This window comes from Osmerus eperlanus, chromosome 20 (assembly GCF_963692335.1).
Source record: "Osmerus eperlanus chromosome 20, fOsmEpe2.1, whole genome shotgun sequence".
NCBI lineage: Eukaryota > Metazoa > Chordata > Actinopteri > Osmeriformes > Osmeridae > Osmerus > Osmerus eperlanus.
In genome coordinates this window covers 7,747,847-7,763,335 of record NC_085037.1, presented here as the reverse complement: position 1 = coordinate 7,763,335, position 15,489 = coordinate 7,747,847, and the positions used below count along the sequence as shown (strand labels likewise).

Genomic DNA, 15,489 nt, shown 5'->3' with positions numbered 1-15,489 from the left:
CAACAACAAGAAGAAGATGACTAGAAATTGACCAATGAATGTAGTAGGGCGTATACAAACTACGCGTTCCTCCCCCTTCGGGCAAATCACGTAGAGCATCCAAATCAAAAACTCAATCGCCATCTTGTGGGAGAAGAGGCAGGTCCTTTGGACAATAGAAAGATTGCGTTAGAAGACGTAGATACATTATTGACACATACTTTAAGCCGTAATAGTACTCAAACGACATGTCTAGGGACAGGTTTAACAGAAATCGTGGCGGTGGAGGATTTCAAAGAGGCGGACGAGGCAACGGCCTTGGACCTGGGGCTATGCGAGGTGGAATGGGCAACCCGAACTTCAGAAATCAAAATCAGCTCCCATTTCAAAACCGTGGACCACAGCTTGGAAATAACTTTGGGAAGCCACCCAACCAGGTTCCACAGTTAACCCACCAGAAGCCACAGCAACCTCCAAGTCTGGCTCAGCAGCTGAATCGGCCACCGCCGACCCCTGGACCTGCGCTAACCATGAAAGGCCCGGCACAGATACAGCAGCAGGCCGCTGCAGCACAACAGCAGCAGCAGGCCGCACAGCAACAATCCGCTGCCGCACAGCAACAACAGGCCGCTGCCGCACAGCAACAGCAGGCCGCTGCGGCACAACCAAAGATGCAGTCTCCTCCACCTAAACCTGTATTATCGTCGCCCCCGCCGAAGCCTGTAATCCCATCACCTCAACCTAACCAAATGAACAAGAATCTGCAAAAACCAGGAGTTGGAAACGGTCAGAAAGCATCGCCATCGACGGTTAGGTCCAAGCAAGAACCTCAAAAACGGAAGATAGACCGAGTTGAAGAAAACAGTGCACCCAAGGTAGAGCTAAGTCTAGCCTAAATCAAATAATGGTATTAAACTGGTGTCTATTTAGAGCTAGATGTTTTAAACGATTAAATGTATTGCACACATGTTTATAGATGGTTGGACCTTTAGATTGGTTTTCAAAATAACAAAAATAAGGATTTGTCGTCGTGAATCGCGTGAACAATGCAGCTACAGCAACACTTGGCTAACTAATTAGAGCAAGCGTTGGTGCTCGTTTCTTGCTATGGCATAGTATGGGAAATGAGGCCTATCCGCCATTTTGTGTTAGCCAGCTACGTTGTGTCAAAGCTAGCTTGTGATTTCAAATGCACAGTAGCTATCGGAGGGTGGGTAGCTAGCTAGTTTAACATCCAACTCCCTTTGTCGCTAGATTTATTGAGCCTTAGCATTGCCACATTGGCTGGATTAGCATTTTTATTTGTTGATTCATTTATTGTCGTTATGGTGGGAGAGTTGTTGCCAACTGACTAACGAAACAACAATATTGAGCTGACTATTATCCCGTTTCTTTATCTACAGGAGTTCAAAGCTACGTTATCCTTACTGTTGAAACCTGGTGAGAAAACCTACACACAACGTTGTCGACTTTTCATCGGAAATCTGACCAACGATATCTCAGACGATGAATTCAAGAAGCTGTTTGCTAAATATGGGGAGCCCAGTGAGATATTCCTCAACAAAAGCAAAGGATTTGGTTTCATCCGGCTGGTAAGATCACGATGCTATGTTGACTTGTTGAGTGCCTCTTGAATATACTAGCTTTAAGTAATTTTGTACGTAACAATGTAAAATAACTCTAAATATCTGTTTTAGGAGTCCCGTGCACTGGCAGAGATAGCAAAAGCTGAGCTGGATGATGTCCCCATGAGGGGCCGTCAGCTTCGTGTGCGCTTTGCAACACACCCTGCTGCTCTGTCCGTGAAGAACCTGTCACCGTATGTTTCCAACGAACTCCTTGAAGAGGCCTTTTCTCAGTTCGGATTGGTTGAGAGAGCAGTGGTCATTGTAGATGACCGCGGTCGTTCTTCTGGCAAGGGCATCGTTGAGTTTGCTTCAAAACCCGCAGCCCGCAAGGCCCTGGACCGTTGCAATGACGGAATCTTTTTGCTTACCACGTAAGAATAAACTACATGACTGTCCATCCTATTTATAACTAAAATATGCATCATACTGATTATTTATATATCTTTCAATCTGCTCAGGTCACCTCGTCCAATTGTTGTGGAGCCTCTTGAACAGTATGACGATGAAGATGGCCTACCTGAGAAACTGGCACAAAAGAACCCCAATTATCAAAAGTAAGGCATGGTCTTTACCACAACATTGACTGCTTTACATGGCTAACTAATGTATTTGTTTTAATTGCACCACCCCTATTTGATGGTGGATTGGCTTAACACTAAAAATGTTTGATCAGTATTGAATGTTGCTTGGCTTCTCATTGTGATGCTAAAGACCTAAATCAGTGGTGCTCAGCAGATGATCTGAGATGTGGTGGGGGAGGACGTGATGTGGGGGAGGGGTGGTTCATTTCAAATCCATTTGTCTGTTGAATTAATTAACTCAAAACACTGATTCATCCTCAAGATTTTCTTTCAGAAATACTATTTATAGAGATACTATTTCTATAATTTTGTTAGCAAATTTTCCATTACCAAATACATGTTACTTCACCCACCCCTGTTGCTCACTCTTCAGAGAGAGAGAGGAGCCGCCTCGCTTCGCCCGGCCCGGCACATTCGAGTTTGAGTACTCGAAACGCTGGAAGTCCCTGGATGAGATGGAGAAGCAGCAGAGACAGCAGGTGGAGAAGAATATAAGAGAGGCCAGGGAGAAGCTGGAGGGAGAGATGGACGATGCCTTCCATGAGCACCAGGCTAACATGCTCCGCCAAGGCAAGTGTAGTATGCCTACTCAGTCCTGCCCAATAATTACTGTTATTATTATTTTAGGATAAATGTTTTGGTTGGTGTTTGATGTGGCTGACTTGTTTTTCCTTGTTTACCCAGACCTGCTTCGACGTCAGGAGGAGCTACGCCGCATGGAGGAGATGCACAGTCAGGAGATGCAGAAAAGGAAAGAGATGCAGATCAGGTACTACTTGGTTCCTACCCCACTGTCATTCACATGGCAAACTTCCTGTTATCCTAATTAAAACCCTCTTTTTTTTTCTTTTTTTTTCCTTTTTTTTTTGGGACATCTTGTAGACATCTTGTTACCAATTAACACTATCTAGTTGGGGACTTGAAGTGTGTGAGGTAAAATATTTTGTGTTGGATTGCAGACAAGAAGAGGAGCGTCGCAGGCGAGAGGAGGAGATGCTTCGCCAGAGGGAGATGGAGGAGCAGATGAGGCGGCAGCGAGAGGAGAACTACAGAATGGGAAACTTCATGGACAATGTAAGTGCAGGTAGCCTGGCATCGCAAATAAAACGTAAGCAGAAGTGCTGCAGTGCTTTAAAAAACTGTATTTGTACTTTGATTCAAGAACTTCTAATACTGTGAAACCACCATGGGTGATTTACCAGGCCCTACTTTAATGCAGAGCCCTGGTGACCTTAGATCTACCTAACCAATACTGTAAAGCCTGGGTTGGCTATTGTGTATATTCTGATGGTTTTTCTGTCACAGAGGGAGAGAGAGATGAGGATGAATGCTGGTGGAGCCATGGGCGGCATGGCAGGTTAGTTTTTAATTTCCAATTAGTTTCCTCTGCAAACCAATTGTGCTCGATATCTGGAATGAACTTAAATATGAAATAATAAATCAAATATTGATGATTTAATTGTATTTCTACACCTTGACACATATTGAGAGTTCTGATGACATAGCCCCCATAAGGGCATGCGGGACACCTTATTTTTGTGTGCGTGTGACATTTAGTCCTTTTGTCCCTGTTAGAAATGCCTTTTGGCAGCCCCAACCAAAAGTTCCCAATGGGTGGGATGGGCTTCGAGGGACATCAGGGCAGGGGCGGCCCTGCAGGAGGTGCCATGGGGAACGAAATGGTAATGTATCCTCACTAAGAGAACAGTGTTCGGCCTAGTCTATGCTGCCGGTGTAGCACCAATTGTGAGAGTGGCAACTGAAGATATGTGAGAGGCTTAGCTTAAGCCTGTGTCTGACCTATCTCACTTCTCACTCGGGAAACTTAGTTAGGAATGAAAGGTGTTTGTCTTCCTGATTTATCTTGGGGATAAATCGAACTCTGCACTCAATGAGTAGCCACCAACAGCTTGCCCCCTCAGTTCCTCCACTTACATTATGTCTTCTTTGTCTGACAAGAGTCAACCTGCACTAAACCTAATAAATTGCGACAATCCCCAGAACTCTGTGATTCACGTGTAACAGACCTCCATTGCAAGCCCTGTCTTGTGTGAGCCTGACAGGCACGTTTTCTCAGCAACGAGATGTGAACAGGCAGCATTTTTCTTATGTTTTTGCGGGGAATGGGTTGCTGCTATTTAGTGGTCACACCACTTAACCATACCAAGCCAGTAAACTTTAGCTACCAAACATGAGTGGAATCATGTGGCATGGGAAGAACCCTGTGAATGTTTGAGTGGGCGGCAGTGCGATGAGTTTGAGAACATCCTGCTTTCGCGTGGCATGGATCAGCTACGTAGTTGTCATGTTTGCCCGGCCATGTTTTTGGAGCCAAGCAATTCAGTTGAAGTGGTTTAGTGCTGGTTGACTTCTTTTAAGCATAATTCTTTTTTATTAAAACCTAATCAGTGAAACATTTGGTGGAAATTGCTGACCTCAATGGCCATGAACTGAGGGATGGAGGCAGGCTTGGCCTTTTGACAGGTTTGCATACTTGGATGTACGCTGGGGTGCACATACCCTGTTTCAGCCATTGCTAGGATGTAAAAAGGTAGGCTATTGTAGATGTCATTGGATTGCAGAAGCAAGCAGTGAACAAAACCGTTAAGCCACCATGCAACTTTTTTTATTAGTTTTGATTTCAATTTTTTTGGTACTTTGGTCCATGCATAAAGGTTCGTTTTTTTTTTTTAACCTGTGTCTTCAGAATCTGTATTTGCCGGTTTCTGATGCAAGTTTATTGGAAATCAATGATTATTAAGGGGCCATGTTGGCTATTTAGCGTATGCATGATATGCAAGTGGACACTTGGTAGTTTGCATTTCTATAACTTGTGATTGAGAATTTAATGGAACTCTACAGCTTCAACAGGGTTTTGCCACTATGGTACATGACTAAAGTTGTGTTCTTAGTCAACATTTGCCTATGCTGTAATTGCAAACCCTATGGTCTTACATGTTATAACAAGCTTTACATCAGGAACATTTACATTTAGGAAAAGGGTGTATAATAACTGGATGAATTTTTTCAAACATGGTTGTATTTCATATTGCTCAGTAATGCCACATTTTTTAACTCGCATCTAGCAAGGTGCAATGAAATTACACGCAACCGCTCACATATCCTGGATGTGCAATTTGGTCAGACCCCGAAGGGCTGGTTGCACTAGCTGAGTGGAAGACAGAATCATTTTGGGTTCTGAATCTTTACTTGGTGACGACCACTTTTGGATTACAACACAAACAAAATGTTGATGTAACAATGTGTAAAATAAACAATGAAACTAGCTTAGTAGCTTAAGTCTATAACTTAACACGATTAACGGGATATGTGGACACGGTCTCTCTGGACTATAGTATCAATTAGCCTATGAAATAAGTATAAGATCAGGAACAACCCCGTCCGTGTACATCTGTAGTAGTAATTTATTTCCACACCAAGAATAAATTGATTGTGATATTTTTATTAGGCTATAGTAAGGTAAAACGACAACTTATAACTTGGCTACATTAGTTATCTGCCCAGTCTTAAACCAGACATAAGCTATGCCCCAGAAAATAAGCATACAGAATGCTTTACTGACCTACTAATTAAGTTTATAGAATGTTCAGGCACCACAGTGAACCTGTTCATGTGCAACAAAAATAAAGGCATACCCGACAACAAGAGTAAGGGAGGTATCCATATATTGGACCAATTTCCTTGGCACAACAGTTTTGGAGAACTGGTGCATAAATAATTGTCTGTTCATAGTTTGTAATCAACCCAGTGTTAAGTACTAATAGTAAGTTATGTACTGGGGAATATTGGAATCAGTAGGCCTGTACATTCCCAAATATTAGGGCACTCGTGTGTGCAAGTAGTGGCTTGGAATAAAAAGGCCATTGGTGGTGTAGGTTAGCTCAGCCATTAGCATGCATCACCAGTCTAGGACAGGCACTGACTAACGAAAACATTACCCTTTCTTCCTTCTCCGTATGTTACCTGTGGCACCCGTGGATCTTCATATTGGAACTATTTCAACGAACGTTACCTACGGATGTGTCTCCGGCTGGTTACTTTTTTTGTAAAATCTCTTTACGCTCCAACTATCTATATCTACACCCCCTTACACCTCTCCCCTGCATATGGGGGCATATGGACCTGAACTGTGTGCCATTGCACTGGCCTATTGCCTCATCCCTCCTACCTTCCAAACGGCTATTGTTGCTTTTAACTTTGATCCACACAGCGCAATGAGCGTTTCCCCCAAGGTGGTCCTAGGGGAATGGGCCCCAATAACCAAGGGTTTGGCAGGGTCCGTGAGGAGTTTGATGGGCCGGCCAAGAAGCCTCGTTTTTAAAAGTTTAGTGTCATTCTCAAAGCAGCGCTTTTGTGTAGAGATTCTCTGAATACCTTGAATCATTATTGTATTTAAGTTGAAAGTGTTCCTGCATTTTAGCCTGAAGACTTATACATTTTATGGCAAGTTTAGGTAGTTTATCCTTTTATTTTGTATTTAGAGTAGTATAAAACAAATTGTTGGACCACCTTCTGTGATCCAGTTAGCGCTCATCCATGTATTATTTCTTATCCAGGTGTATCATGATCTGTGACTCGTGTCGTAAGTGGTGATAATTGTAACGTTTTCTCACCTTTCTATGGCTGTGTTTTGTGCCATTTCAAATTTTGGAAGTTAAACATGTAATACAATAAAAACTACAAATTGGTTCTCTCCAAATTCTCTGCAAATATCATTTTGACCTTTTTCTGGTTCCGAACCCAAATTCCTAGTTCTAGGAGTTAAGTTGTCTTGAAGTATGGAGACTTGCTAAATTAAGATATATTCAGTTTTAATGGACATTTATAATTCCATGTGGATTATGGAACAAACCGGCAGTATTAAGGGGTGCATTGATAAAACCTTGGAGCCTTAGATGTAGTCTTGGCACAGCAGACAGTGGCTTTTTTTGGCAACAGAAATCTTGGCGCTTGTTGGTGGTTTCCTGGACAGGTTGAGGTTGCAGGTTGACAACCTACACCAACTTAATTTGAAGGCACACATACTTGGGAGTTTGAGTTTTGATGCAATTTGTCAACTTTCTGGTGTGTTGAATGCCGAATTACATGAATTGACAATTGTGCTGTGGTTTCTGTTGACAAAATTACACTTCTGTCAAATTGTTTTCCATTTATGTTACTTGGCTACACATTTACTATATTACACAACTCATTATTGGGCGTTTAGATTGTTGCCCATTTGATTTAAATTTCATTTAATCGCTGCCATAAAATGTATCAAATCTACAAAACAGTAGTTAATGCTCAGAACCGCAACATATCCTGATGTAGACTTTCCAAGGTAAAATGGCTCAGGCATAAATGCTGGAAATCATCTGTTCACTTGAAGGGGCCTGTGACTGATACTTTGGCCTTACTTCATTTGATGACACTTCTCATTTTTTCCGACATCACAGTATTCATATCGTCAATCCATCCATCTGGAGATTGTCAGGTCTTTGGAGACCAGCTCATGCAAACCTGAACACTTGTAATGCTATTTCTGTGTGTTGGTTCTCTGTACATTTCTTTTAACAGGTGTCCATCTGAGAGGTCATTGCAGGCTGTAAGAGAGACCAAGAACCCACAGTTTAGTCCTGTAAATTCTTTCTTACATCTCATAGGATTTGTAATGGACCATTGGGTGAAAAAAAAATTAAAAATTAAAATTAAATAAAAATCTTTAAATGGCAAAACGACGCTGTTGGAGAACTGAACTCAAGATATCCCTTGAATGCATAGTAATGTTTCATTTACTTTGACTGTCATCTAGCCTGGCCTCATAACATGACCAGTAGTTAGATCTGGCATCCCATCTTAGGAGATATTAATGATTCCTTTGTTTTTAGGTATACTGTCCTTCAGCTAGCGAAATCTGGACATGCCTCTAAGATGACATGGCTATACTAAACTCAACTCTGCCAACTGTTTTAGGTCTTAGTTGAAGTATTGTATTGCCTGGGTTCACATACCTTAAAATGAGTATTGTGGTCTTTGTAGCCAACCAAGTGAAAGCTTACCCTTAAGCAACTAGGCATGTCAGAGTGCAACGAAGAGGAGATGGAGAAAGAGTAGTCTATAAAGTGAACAAAACTACTTTGGCAAAAGTGTCTGACCGTTATCATTTAAGCGTACTCCAGTTTGCTTTGCAGTGAACTAGTTTACCAACAAAAAAAGAATGAAGAACACTTAGTTCAATATTTGGTTTGTAGAATCTTGTCCTGGTTTGGAAAAGGGTATCATTCCCAGAACCATTGTAGTGGAACTGCTGGAACTCTCCGGCGGGCCTTCCCCTCCCATATACCTTCGTTCTTCATCCTTCAGAAGCAAGAGACCTGTGGTACTGAGTTGTGGGGAGCGAATGGCTTGTCTCTTGTCTGTGTCATGTGTCTTGAGTGCATGGGGGTGCAGTAGCTGTGCAGTAGAGGCAAAAACCACAGCCCAGACTGCCCCATTCCACAGTTGAGGCTCCGGCAGTTGGTTACGTTGAGGATGATGAGTAGTACTGCAGAAGTCAGTGGACAGTAGAGCCTGGACTTGTTTGCAGCAAGAGGTATGCTAACAGATCTGCTGAAAAGGTAAGTGTCCCATGTTTATGATTTAAAAAAAATATTGGAAAATATACCCAAACTTAACTTCTATCTCTCTCTGCCACCCCACTGTTTTGTGGGGAAATACTCTACAGGGCTTCTGGCATCACACTCCTGAAGAATGGATTCACAGTGCAGTACTCCTCTGCCCCCAGCCCTCTTGTCTGTGGACTCATGGCGATATGTGTGTGTGTTTTAGCGCGTGCAGTTTTGTGGCACTCCTCCTCTCACTTCAACTGGTCTCTGTACTAAAGCAAGCGTTTATGTGGGTGGCTGTGTCACTGGCTCGTCGAGTAATGTAGGTTTGTATAACTGCAGACTGACACCAACATATTTGAGATACACGCAAATCCATTCAGTGTATTGAGGCAGCAAATACTTCTGAGAGGATCAGAACAGGTAGGAGGTGCTCAAACACCTTTTGGCATGTAGACGTGAGTCTCTACGAAGGTATAGCTTGTTGATTTCATTGCGGTTGTATGTACTTCATACTTGGATGCTCTTAGGCCTTGTAGCAATTGAGCTGGATGTTTCACTGGGCTTGCTCTCGTCACCCTGTAGTACCAGTTTAACTTATATTATAGAATTGGTGAGAGGCATATTAGGTCTGTCTCTTAATGCAGACACTTCCAGTTGTAAGAAGGTAAAAAAAATTTTTTTTTTGCATTTTGGCAGGTTCACAGAAGATGCATATTCAGTGATTTCCAGTTATCACTTTTATGGTACATCTGGTCTTACACCAGGTTTTCAGAGATTTGGAATGAAGTGGGTTAACTCAGTTTTTGTGGTAGTTTGTGTGAATAACTGAGTCTTTATACTCAGTCTTTAATAAGGCATGTATGGGCCTCTTTTGATTACCAGTGACTTGAGTACTACATGTTTGTGTGTGACATCCTATCTTCATTTACTGTTAGGAACTATTCAGCTGTACAATATTCATTGCAATCAATAATTTTCTGCTGTAAACACGTTGAATTTCCTGTACCATACTGCTACATAAGACGCAAAACTCAAGCTATTTTAGGCCAGCAATCCTGATCACTGCTATATTGTCGTTCTGAAACCTATATCTGTATGTCAGAATTATCTGACAACTGGGTGTATTTTCAAAGATTTTTCAGCCATTAAGAGATGGAAGTGATGGCCATCGTCGGTTGTGGGGGGTGGGGGGGTGGGTGGATGGTACAGGGGATGGGTGTGGGACAGTTGGCTCCAGTCTTTTCATACTTGTTCAACTATGTGGCTACTCGCTTATAATGCGACCAGGATGTATTTTTCTCTATCCATTTGGACTTCTTTCCTGACACCTATTTTTATCCTGTTATATATATATATATATATATATATATATATATATATATATATTTTTGTACTTCTATAATTGCTTCTAAGCCAGTGACCGGCCAGCCAATTTGTAATGTTTCACCAGAACTTTTGACAAACTTTCCGTGTGACTTGTATGTGAACTGTTGTCTGGAGCTTAAAAAGTGTGTATTGAGTCTGTAGCAGCTGGTCTTCAGGACAAAATCTTGTGTACATCAAGCACTGTGAGCAATCAATGCAGCCCCCAGTGGGCCGCCAACTGTGTCTGCACTGTGATCCATTCCCCCATCCGTAGCCTTCACTTCTTTGAGTGGTATGGCAGCTTCTCCTTACTCCAGAGTCAGAGTGTGGTGCCAGAACTACCCTCCAGGCCCCTTGGCCTCCACCGCTGGGCCGATGCCCACCCCCCACACGGCTACCCCCCCTCCTGTCCCTAAACGCGTTCTGCCAGAGTGATCCATCGACTCCGCAAATAGCCATCCTGATGTTTTAAGGTGAAATGGCTCTGATGTAACTCCTAAACCCTTTCAGGGTTTTTGCAGTAACAGCATTTCTGAAGTGTCTCAGTCCATCAAGTCAAGCTTACCTTCACCTCTAGTTCTCTTACCTCTCTTTCACCTCTCAAACACTTATTTATTTTTTCACGTGACTGAAGGTTACCCTGAACCATTTTTACCCTTCAGCAGTTTCTTGAAAGAATTTAATTCATTTTGTAGTATACAATTTTGTTAAATTGTTATTCATTGACACATTCACTGAATCCCTCTCTTTTCTACTTTATTTATGGTAGTCCAGTCTAGATATGCATATCCTAAACATTCAACTCGAATGACTACATTTGTAGGTTAGCCATCCAACATGCACACACACTCAAGTAGAATCTTAGGAGTTTTGTAGACCTTGTTCATGCTCCACTCTCATTGTGTGTGTCTTACCACAGGAGACTCAAGTGATAGAGGGAGGCTGAGAAGTGACTGCCTGTCTCTCACATGGTAAGTTGCCTTCAACAACCCAGTAGTTCATGTAGTCTCCCTTGTCTATGATCCAGATCATATACTAGATAGCAAAACCGACCACATAAATCAGTTATTGGGCATGTTCTCTGTTCAACCTGGCTGTAGTGTAAATTGATCTAATGTTCTTTCAATGCAGAATAACTGAAGACTGATGTCTGTATAAACCTAAGCAGAGGGCACCACAATGACTCTTCGTAGCCCAATGGCTGGATGGATGCTGAACGGTAGGTGAGATTTCTCAGCTGGAATGTTATGTTGCAGGGTAGGACATCAAAATGGACCACAAACAAGTGCTTACATTTGGTAACATTTGTTCATGTGCCAGTCATGTATCTATTTTGTAATTCCTATATTTTCCTGATTTACTCTCCAGAGTCCTGATGCGCAGGTGGAGCTCCAGAGTACTAGAGAAGGTGTTCTTTCAATAGTGTGACACCTAATTGAAGCTTGTTTTCTGCAGTTTCGCAATAAAAAAATTAAACTGGGATTGGTCTTTTTATTGTCTCAAATGTATTTTAGACTAATTAGTATCTTCTTAGGCATAGGACATGAGTCACGTGTATTAGCAATATTCAGCTGTTGGTAGCCTAATCATCCAAGAGTTGTCAAGCCATCAAACTACATATAAATAACCTGTAGATATACTTTCAACTCTCAGCCTGTTGTACATCTGACTGGCACACCTTGGTTGAAGTATAGTCCAGTTACAGTAAAGGCCAAGGTGCCTTGTTTCCCAGGGCCCAGATCACATCTGCATCCTGTGGGTTGGCTGTCAACCCTGGAGAAGTTCCAGGTTCGTGGTCAGGGAGGCTGCAAGCTGAGACAGCCAGGCCCAAGAAGACAGCCAGAATGTGGGTCGGTTTTGTTTGGGCTGACCTGTTGCACCCTGGCACTCTCCTTTGTGTGGCTTTGGTTACAGATGGGTAGAGCGTCTGTATAAGCATGAGTCTTGTGGTATTTGTTCCAGAAAATGATTTTAGCTTATTAATTGATGAGGGGACCTAATGCCATAAAGGAGTTGAGTTAATGATCTTAGACACAGTGGTTAAGGCTGGTACTGAAAGATTTACGAGGGGTAATGTAACTGAAATATTTATCGGTAATTACTGTACAAATATGAGCCTTTTCTTACTGTAAAGATGCATTCAACTTTTTGGGGCATAGCATTCATCAAATTTCAATTGTAAGGTATTTAAATATTGCATATTTTAAATTAAACATTCCAGCTTTGAACAGCGGAAGAATATTGATTAACATGATTTGGGCAAACAACGCACAGAACCCTCCCAGACTTGATACTTGCAAATTTATTTAGGAAAAAATGCTACATAGTGTTAATCTATAGCAGATGCACAATGTCATCAGATTTCCTGAAGGTCCCATATCCACTTGCCCCTGTCCATCTATGTACCACCTGGCTTTGTAAGCTGACCTCAGAAACAGGAAAATGGAGGGAGGGGGTGTAACGTATGTAGGTAGTGGTGTCTCAACGGCCTAGAGAGACCAGCCTCTCTGATGCATCTTTCATGTGCATGCATCATTGATAACCCCAACTGGCCGCATGCAGGCCCCCAGGGGCGCCAGTGCACTCAGTGTCTGAGAGCAGACGGAGTTTAAGTGTGTGTGAGAGAGAGTGCGTGTGTGTGTGATCAGTCTCTAAAGTCTGGTTCTGTGGAGGGGAGATATGAGCTCGGCGCCTGGTGCCCCTCCGGGCCTAGGCACCGGCGGACTGTGGCACCACAAGGCCATGCAGAGGAGCCGGGCCCTGGTCCGGACCTACCTCCTGTCCAGCTCTGTGCCACCCCTGCTCTCGGTCACAGATGCCCGACCCAGGGACCCTCTCAGACTGCCTTCTTTGGCTGCAGGAAAGCCCTCCCGCAGGCAGACCACCATCACTCCACTCAGGTAAAGTGATACTGCTCCACAAAGACATGCACTATGTCTCTACAGTACCACGGTATAAAGATAAAGAGATGAAGTGGTGCTTCAGGGTAAGAGAATGGACGATGGAATAAACTTTTATTGTCAGTTATTGCAGAACATTATTGTCAGTTACTGTAAATTCCGTATTTCTGTAAGGAACAGGAATTGGCTTTTAGAATCCCTCAATTGGAGGATGGGAATAGTTTTATTTTGTAGTCAATTAAAGGTTTAGTTGGCTGAACTTGACTAATCTAAAATCCAGGAAATTAGATTGAGTTTTTTGCAGTCAATGACACTACTCGGGTCCTTCCTTTCAGCCCCTCAAACATACCTCTTGTCACTAGAACACTACTTCCCTGGAGTTTGTTTTGACTACAGAGCAGCCTCCCAGTCATAAATCTCAGGTGAGGGAAGACGATCTGCTTCTATTCACAACAGTAACCATGTAGTGTGATGCTGAGTTTCCTTGGTTATACAGACTAGTGTTTCTGAAAGGAGGGTTAGAGCAGGAAGGAGAAACCTGAGCGTGGCACTCATTCACTCCCACACCTCATGTATGGAAACACACCACACCTTCCTTCCTCTCTATCTGTCAGTCTATCAGATGGCATGACCTTAACCTGGCACAGCAGGGTTTTGAATGACCAGCTAACTGTCAGAATGTTGTCCAGCTGAAGGAAGTGCAAGGAAATGGAGGCGTTCAACATATCCATGTCAAGCAGAGTTGTTTGAGGAGGTGGTCAAGATAACTAGATCTCCCCACATCTCTGCCTCCTTCCACCTTCCTCTCTGCTCCTATCTACCAATTTACCCCATTCTCCAACCTCCCCTCAATCTCTGTGCTCTCTTTATCTCCACACAGCATTAGCGAGCCTTCTCTCTTCACCCCGGGAGAACGAGCAGTATTCGAAGGCTTCTCCCGCAACTGCCGTCCGCCTCTACGCAGACGGCCCTCTCCCCTGCCTCTCTGCAGGTCATGTGACCCCGGAGGTCAAAGCCAGAGCCAGATTCACAACAAGGCACCAAACCCGACCCAGAGCTGCAGACCCGTCTACACCCACTTTTCCCAGCCCATCAGACCTAACCCCAAGCTGGTGGTAAAGCCTGGCTCCCAGAGCCTCACCTTGACTTCAGAGCAGAGCGAACTCCGGCCCCTGATCCTGCAGTACCGACAATCTTCACAAGGGCAGGCTCTGTCTGTCAGGGGGAAGCCTTGTCTCCCCAGCAGCCAGCAGCCCCCACCGTCCCGCATTGCCCCTGCTCCAGTGCGAACACAGCTTCACATATTCCTTCCCATAGAAGGAGCTGGGGAGGAAGAAGTGGACAGTGAATCAGTGGATGAAGGGTTTATGGATGAGCTGGACAGTAAGATCACTTCCTTAAAAATCCAGCAGAGGGTGACCTTGTCTAAACCCCAAGCACCATGACTACAACTCAAATGAACTGTATATACTGTCTTATCAGATTCATTGGGGATTGAACATCAATTAAGTCATATTAATATAATACTAAATGGCACTGGGAAAGTGGCATTTAGTTAATCAATACTTGATGTGATGTTAGTGTTATGGAAATTTGTGTTATAAAGGCACCCATGACACAAAAATCATTTTGTATCTCATATTAATGTTGTAAACTCCCTACACTTATGTATTTAGTAGCAGCTGTAACATGTTTGTTTAATAAAACAACTAGTAGAATTAATCTCTCTCTTACTCTTTTTTTTGTATCTCTAACATGCAACACACACAAGGACACAAAAGTGTTGGGTTGAGTTACAGGGTACCTAATTCACTGACCCATTGATTCCCAGATTTATAAAATAAAATCAACGATCGATGCAGGGTGCCAAATCGCAAATGCAATAGACCAGAGCATGTCTAAGGAGAGCCTGTCCACTCCCTATTAAACAGTACCACCAGAGGTCCACTGGTGCTGATCGCGAGCGAGTGAATGCTGAATGGGAGTCTATGGAGCTAAACTAAATTTGTCTCTTTTACCTGATTGTCGTTGAGAAATCTCAGATTTGGTTGTAGTTTTTGCATGTTCAACATGGATTATAGGTCGAAAGTTGAATGAACGAGTACTTCTGTCCTTTCGATTTCTTACAGGATGATTATTTTGCCCATAACACGCTGGCATTCTGCTAATGAATGCTGATTGGTTAGTAAAGGACTGACTACGACCAGAGATCCCGCTCAGGGGCGGTCCTAGCACATTTGGCGCCCCGGGCAAGTTTTTCCCTTTCAGAACCCGGAAGTTTTCCCGAGAGTGGCAGCAGCATTTCAGAGAATGTCTAATATATCCTTACACAGGCTCTGAGCATTCGCTGGTGACAGTTATCCCCATATTAGACATTCTTTGAATAGACCAATTATCACCCTACGTTACACGACGTCACGCAGGTTCA

The 15,489-nt window shown here is 43.1% G+C and overlaps 1 protein-coding gene across 4 annotated transcripts; it reads left to right on the top strand.

The window, feature by feature from the left end:
• Positions 1-90: 90 nt before the first annotated feature.
• sfpq (splicing factor proline/glutamine-rich) lies at positions 91-11,641 on the top strand. Of its 4 annotated transcripts, none has more exons than XM_062445921.1 (12): positions 91-854; positions 1,383-1,571; positions 1,677-1,978; positions 2,066-2,161; positions 2,562-2,758; positions 2,873-2,957; positions 3,148-3,262; positions 3,494-3,545; positions 3,764-3,870; positions 11,081-11,132; positions 11,293-11,384; positions 11,530-11,641. In XM_062445921.1, exons 1-10 carry the CDS (start codon positions 228-230, stop codon positions 11,105-11,107), a joined length of 1,797 nt encoding a protein of 598 aa, XP_062301905.1. In that variant the 5' UTR covers positions 91-227; the 3' UTR covers positions 11,108-11,132; positions 11,293-11,384; positions 11,530-11,641. The 4 variants fall into 4 exon arrangements, with proteins under 4 accessions (XP_062301905.1, XP_062301901.1, XP_062301902.1 ...); XM_062445917.1 differs by having other exon boundaries at positions 6,420-11,132; positions 11,293-11,380; XM_062445918.1 differs by having other exon boundaries at positions 6,420-11,132.
• The last annotated feature ends 3,848 nt before the right edge of the window (positions 11,642-15,489 follow it).